A 7,485-nucleotide genomic window follows, 5' to 3' on the forward strand; every position below is an offset into this window, starting at 1 on the left:
TTATTTTCAGCAATCCTTGTACTGAAAATGTTCATACATTAAGGTAATATACAGGTAACTTCTACCTTATGTTTGCTACTTTTAACATTTTATGGCCATAGATTTTGTAATAATGGTTATCTACATATATGTTTTTTTACAGCTTCACTATTTTGAATAATAGAAACTTAATAACATTGTTAAATATGTTTATTGATGTTAATTTGTTTGTTTCAGATTGGTCGCAATTTTACTTTTGTATGCTCCAACCACTTCAAGCAATGTGAAATTAAAATAGGTCTGGGAGGGCACAAAAAGAGGCTTGTTCCAGGAGCTGTTCCATGTATTTTTACATGGAACAGTGCCACCAAGAGTAGACCAACCAACAAGGTCCAGGACAGAAGGTATTGATTTGACTATCTCTTATTATCATATCAATTATTACATATAATATACAGTTCACTAAAATAGTTGTAATCATAATTTGTCATGACATTAATATTTTATTAAATCATTCATTTCTATTCCAGTGCATGTACTGTACAGTGTGTGACACTGTAAATGTATTATGATTATAATAATGTATAAATATGTTATTGTTATTATAATGGCAGTATTGCTCCCAGACCTGGCGGGTAGCCAGGTGCGCGGAAGCTATGTCCGATTTTTTAAAAGTATTGATTTAACTTCGAAATTTTACTGCATCCGCCATCTTTGTTTATTTGACTTGACTAGACTTTTGTCATTGACTTATTACATTTCTTTGTGTGAGTGTTGTCCAAAATGCACCCAATTGCTTAAAATGCAATCAAAATAATAAAATATTTATGTCAACCCCCCAAAAGTTTTCCTCTTTTTGAGGGAAAACCTGTTCACATCCCTGATAATATATTTTATGGTACCAAAATTACTATTCTAGGATATGCTTTATTTACGAGGGAATATGAAATGTTCCGTGACTTACACTTTTCAGGTTGGATAGCATGGACTGCGTACCAACAATGCCTACACCGGCTGACACTGCAGATCTGGCTTCGACTACGGCCAGTGACCCGACCCAAACGTCTACCCCCCACCCAACAGCAGATCATGATTACCATGAGAAACAACACGCCACAACTGAAGAAAAATTAGCTTCTGCACATGCAGAGATAAAACGCTTACAAAATTATGTAAATGTTCAGTCTGCAAAATTATTTTCTATAAGGCGTTTCGCTACCAGTCCTGTGGACATCAATTTTTATACAGGTTTTGCTGATTTCAATGAGCTAGATCATTTTTTTCAGTGGCTCTATCCTACTGCTTCAAAGATGCAAACCTGGACACAGTTTCAGAGAGGCACTGATGTAGACAAACTACACTGTGGATTTCCATGTTCTTTGTCATTGTTTGACCAATTATTTGTGTTTCTCATTAGAGTAAGACAAGGTTACCCTGAAACACACTTGGCACATCTGTTTAATGTCAGTGTTTCAACTATTTGTAGAATAACTATTACATGGGCCAATTATCTGTATTTTTTGCTTGGATGTGTATGCATTTGGCCCTCTAGAGAAATGATAAATGAAAGAATGCCACCAGAATTTAAATGTTGCTATCCTGCAACACGGATTATTGTTGACTGTACTGAATTGAAATGTCAAACGCCAACCTCTAGGGTTGTCAATTCAGAAATGTTTTCGCATTATAAAACCCACACCACTATGAAAGCATTGATTGGTATTGCTCCCCATGGGCCAATTACTTTTATCAGTTCACTTTATGAAGGATGTATTTCTGATAAGGAAATAACCAAACAGAGTGGTCTCTTGTCATTGTTAGAGGTAGGCGATGGAGTTATGGCTGACAAAGGGTTTTTGATTGATGATCTTCTTCAGTCTACTGGTGCTCACTTGATTATCCCCCCCTTTCTCTCAAAATCAAATGATTATCAGTTTACTAGAAAGGATGTAGCAATCACACAGGAAATATCCAGACTACGTATACATGTGGAGAGAGCAATCAGAAGAGTGAAGGAATACCATATTTTTGATGGCATAATTCCATTAACCATTGTAGGATCTGTAAATCAAATTTGGACTGTTTGCTGTCTATTATCAAATTTCAGGGGTTCTCTTTTTTTATGTGATGCAAAGAGAAAACTTATGAAACATAACATGGCTAATGCCTCTGTACCGAGAGTCTGGTGACTTTGGACCATTACTTGAACCATGTCATCATGGTGTGTCATCTTGATAAATACTCATTAAACAGAAATGTGATAATTGTTTACTGGTACATTACTTCAATATGGTATAGTATGCAATCAGTTTTGCAAGTTCTTGTGTCATAGTTGAAAGGCATGGTAATGGGAGAGTGGAAACATCTTTATTTCCTTGTATTACTAATACATTCATGCTGAAACAGTGCAACTAAAGTTTTCAAAACTGAAGTATGTCAATACCATAACAATTTGATCATTCATGAATATGTGTGTACATATCTTACCATGGTTACATGTCTAACACAATAATTGTCAATGTCTCATGTCAGAGAAGTAAAGAAATTCATCCTTCATGAAACACATGAATTACAATGTCACTTGGCTGATGTATGAATCACATCAGAACCCGATTACTAATGTAAAACTTCATTACCCATAAAAATAGACATTTACGGGTTGATATGTCAGTAGGGTCTGTCTGGTTTCCAACCGTACAAGCTACTTGTCAAATTACTTTCCATTCATTACATCAGTCAACTTGCCCCTTACTGATAATATTGTTTAGATTTTACCAAGGATGTAATTTATGAAATAGTTGAAGTAAAACAGATCCAACCTGTTTTTCATTTCATTGCAAAATTCCTCATTGAAATATATTCTCTCCAAGTGGTAATCATCTTTGCACCAAACAAAGAAATCGCCCCACCTGGCCCCAGTGAGTAACATTTGACCCATTACTTGATGATAATGCTGGAATGTTTCTTTGAGCTTGTATGTACCTTGAGATGTTAACTTAAGGTAGTTGATATTTGATATGGATTGTGCAGTGGAACATTTGATTTCTAGCAAACCCCAAGGGTCACTCTCAGACGGGTCATATACCCGCCTGTCTGGTGAAGTGGCTAGATATGGACATGTATGGTTAATGACAATTCCACAAGCATGGACATTAAGCTTCTGCAGCCTTGAATATGCCTCAGCAGCAGAGTCCTCATTCTCCATGCCATACTTCATAGCCTCAGTTTGTCTTTTGGATTTCAGTAGAGAGTCACACAAATGTTCAAAATTATCTTGTCTGGTATGCACAAATTTAAAGTTACTTGAAGATAGGCGATGTGCCTTAAGTTCAAACAACTTCTTTTGCTCACATTGATCTTGTGTTTCCTGCTCGTATAAAGCACTCTGTGTTGATGAAACTGACAGTCCATCGAGAAATGTTTGTTGGTTTGATGTAAGTGGGCCATTTAGTTTGCTTTTAATATCAGGCGTTACAAAAGGTGGGGGAACGGGGTGAGAATGGTTTATGATATGACTTTTGTTTATGTTTGATATAGGAGGCTGTTGAAGTGAAATGGTTGAACCTTTGGGAACTTGACCAAACGCAGATGGTACAAGAACGATATCACTCATATTCGGAATGATTGATGAGAATTGATTAGCCTTAGGATTTTGACCACAAATGTTTTTTAGAGTGGAAGAAAATTCATTATGGTTGATGTCTTTGGGCAAGGGATTGTATAGAGTAGACCTCAAACCATCAAGGCGTCTTTTTTTTAAAGGGACAGGTTTCGCATTGGAAGATGATGAGTGAGTAAGTGTAGGAGAAGCAGAGGAAGTGTTAGAAGAGGCAGCAGATGTAGTTGAGGCAGCAGATGTAGTAGAGGCAGCAGATGAAGTAGAGGCAGTAGAAGAGGTAGTATCTGTTGATGACTTAGATGTAACAGATCCACTGGCAGGTGTTTTTATTTTTTGAACAGTGATTTGGTCTACCTTTTTGGCAAAAAGGCCTTTACTTCTTTGTGGAACATGCCATGTTTGTGGCAGCTATGTTTTTGACAATGCAGGTGGCACTGTTTTTAAGTCAAGGGATTGATAGTGTTGTAACAAATACAGTAAACCAATCGCGTGATTACATTTGCCCTGGCCAGATTCACAATTACATGAAGTCTGCTCAATGAGAGTTGAATCGGTTGTATTGATCCAGATCTGAAAAATATCATTGGTAGTCTATTGTTATTTTTGTTTTATGTGGTAATATCTGCTCAGTGTAATAGCACTCTTTTCTTATGAGGATTAATTGGCCTTGTCCAATTATAACCATGACTTGAAAATAATTATGCAGGGAACCCAGTTATCTTTCCTAAGCCTTGAGCATACTAAAGGTTTCTTCACTAAAGTGATTGTTCTTCAGACTATTGGTTCAAGGTGTGGGTTTTCAATAAATGAGAATTTTAATTATCTTTCCATCAAAAAGTACTTTGTTTTCACAGCCACAATTGTTTTAAATGTATCTTAACGAGAAAATATGAAACAATTTATTGAGTACAAAAACACAATTTCCTATCGGTTTTATTCACCTTCATGTGATAAGGGGTTTCATTCTTTTTTTATTGACTTGAAGCTTCGAGCTCTGCAAACTGCTCCATCAGGTTGAGGAGATACTATAATCATAAAAGTAATTGAATATCCTGCCTGTTATAATCATGATAATATCAATGTATATTATTGATTTACAACAGGTCTGTAAAATAAACCCTTGTATACAATTTATATCATTCTTTGTTGTATTTAATTTGCCTGTATGTGTTTACTTTTAGTCTGACTCATGTTACCATAAAATGGTGAGTTATTACACAGATACTTCTTTGGATTTATGTGAATGTTTATTGGTCACACAGCAGATCATATGGACACATATTACTCAAATGTGGAGGGTAATAGAACATTATCTGAGCTCCCTGGTAATGTTTAACACTGAACATGAATGGTACATTATGTACAGTGAAAAACAAAATTGATGGAAAACTGTGAAACGAATCTTTACTTAAGGTGAGTTGCTGCTGGTTCTTAGGCTTATGATAATGAAGGGACTTTTTCACAAGTTCATCACGTTTTCTTTGAGGTTACAACAAATGTGAGTAGAAATTTATGTTTTGATAGGTGAATGCACATAACAGAAGAAAGTATTATTTCAGCCAGAGACCATAAAATATGGTATCTGCTTCAGCCTAACAATAGTTATGTCACATATGAGAAAGTCATACAAATCATACAGTGATCAACGCAGCAATATATATTTTTTATCTTTAAATTTCAGTTTTACACATACTGTTATTACTTATTTCATGTTCAAAAGAACACCCACTATTTTTTAATGATTTTTCATTGCTACTACAGTAGGAAGCTATTCACCACGTTTTTTTATTTTGGAAAATATTTATACTTCAGGTGGAATGTAAACAATGAAAAAAATCCGATTATTCATTTCAAAAGCTGTTCTTATTTGGACTCGTATCAATAAGAAAACAAATCGAAACAACTTCACAGCCAAATCAAGTGTTGCTTATTGTTTACTAAACAATACTAGGTGTCACATGTATTATAAAAACCGCAAGATGTGTGTTTTTGGAGGACTTTGATAAGATAATATTTAACGGAAAAATCACTTCCGGGTTGCCGACACAACCAAGCCCCTACCTTCAACATCGAATATGTATCCCTCGCAAAAATTGCCATAGGCTCTTTTTAATACTTTTCTGGGGACTTTTGCAATTTGGTTTACCCAAGTTTCAACAAAACCGGGTCTTATGACCGGGACACAGTTTAAATTTTTGGTCCACACAGTCTTCGCGCTCAAATTGGTGGAAGCCATTTCGATACTGAATCCTTGACACGAAAGCACCGAATGCTCTCCAAGCCTCGTTTTCGATCCAAGATGGCCAAAAAGGTCAATACACGTCAATTAACACCTCCTCACGTCGCCAGATCTTACGTATGTACATGCGCGTGGGTCACTGGCCTTGCCCCACGATATATATGTTACCTTGCCCCAACGTTATCTACAAAACCTGACTGACATGGTCAATCAGGGGAGACGGGCCAAGATCATCGAAGCGGACGGATTGTACGGCTAGTCATCACGTTGTCTACAGCACCTGCTACACCAACGACTGCGTCGACGCTAAATAATGGCCGTCCGACTTCCTGCCTATGGGTAAGTGACAGAGTGGGTCTCAGCACAAGGGAACATTGGCCACTCGATCCCGATGTGCTTTCTGTCACGTGATTACCGTTACTTGTACCATGTCGACCTATTTCAACCTGCAACAATACATATGACTTGTTTTCAACCCTTCTACCCTCAGTTTTGTCTTCCGTCGTCACCCTGAGCTACCATCCCAGGGCCAAACGTACGTTCTTGGACACAACAAACAAAAAGCCACTTCGTGGGTGCAAGACAGTCATGTTGCAAACCTCAATTTCAGGTTAGCAGTCACAGTAACTTTGAATCAGGTCATTCAAACAACACTTAGCTGTCTGCTAACTCGACTCGTGTTATCATGATCATCCAGCGATACTTGATTACGTTGATTACATGATTACACGTTGTCTCCCAGACTCACAGGGCTTTAATTACAGCGTCTAGACCAACACAGAATTGGCAACATACTGTGGAGCCGAGTCTTCTTTAATGACACAATGATGTGGCATTTACATTGTCACACTGTAGATACCTCGCGGGGATTCTGGAACATAGCTCAACCAAGATGCGAGTTAAGTGATGACCTGGTGCCAATGAGAAACTCAATAGAAATGTTACACTGCATTGTCAGATCAATTCCTGATACAACACTAAACCTCTCGAGTGATGACTTTCGCGAACACAAACAATTCACTTATTCAAACGGATTAAAGGTTGAAACATTTTCCCGTTAAAGCGTCTAGTCACGCCACTCTCATGATACAGAGGAATTACACCGTTACGGGTACATAATCTACATATATTGTTTTATTATGTTGACAAAAATGTTTCAATATTATACCAAGATTAGAAGTAAAAATTACATTAAACAAAAACAGAAACAATGTTGTGCCCACCTACACATGCTAAATATAATTCCATGTAAAAGTCTGCCAATAATTGTCGTTTAGCGATCTATTCCATGTTTGGTTGCCAGGTCAGGAATCGTATTGGAACACCTTCAGCGAAGCAGTCATATGCAAGGTGAGCTAACACTTGTTGGCTGATGTGTATAATCGACGCGTCAGTTTGATAGTAAACAGGTTTGCTTGTTAATCTGTGTCCTCGACAGTTTAGTTTTATTTGTGAATTATGCATGTGTAGTTCAGAAATAAACGACGAGTGGGAGTTGTTTACCGTACAATCTAACACTGCATTGATAATTAACCATGAGAATGGTTTATTTCGCATATAAGATATCAACATTAATTTAATCCGATTTAAAGGATGATGATAAAATGTACACACTTTGAAGAAAATATCTGGCCGTTTTTTAATAGTG

The 7,485-nt window shown here is 36.9% G+C and overlaps 1 protein-coding gene across 1 annotated transcript; it reads left to right on the forward strand.

Moving 5' to 3' along the window:
- The first annotated feature begins 281 nt into the window (after nt 1-281).
- LOC124138944 lies at nt 282-2,312 on the forward strand. Its single transcript, XM_046505858.2, has 2 exons — nt 282-383; nt 953-2,312. The coding sequence occupies exon 2, from the start codon at nt 963-965 to the stop codon at nt 2,166-2,168; it is 1,206 nt and encodes a 401-aa protein (XP_046361814.2). The 5' UTR covers nt 282-383; nt 953-962; the 3' UTR covers nt 2,169-2,312.
- The last annotated feature ends 5,173 nt before the right edge of the window (nt 2,313-7,485 follow it).

The sequence above is a fragment of the Haliotis rufescens genome, unplaced genomic scaffold (genome assembly GCF_023055435.1).
Source record: "Haliotis rufescens isolate VD_foot unplaced genomic scaffold, xgHalRufe1.0.p SCAF_19, whole genome shotgun sequence".
In the NCBI taxonomy this organism is placed as follows: domain Eukaryota; kingdom Metazoa; phylum Mollusca; class Gastropoda; order Lepetellida; family Haliotidae; genus Haliotis; species Haliotis rufescens.

Excerpts from the sequence above, each read along its gene's own strand:
- LOC124138944 (XM_046505858.2), top strand. The coding sequence starts at position 963 with ATGGACTGCGTACCAACAATGCCTACACCGGCTGACACTGCAGATCTG.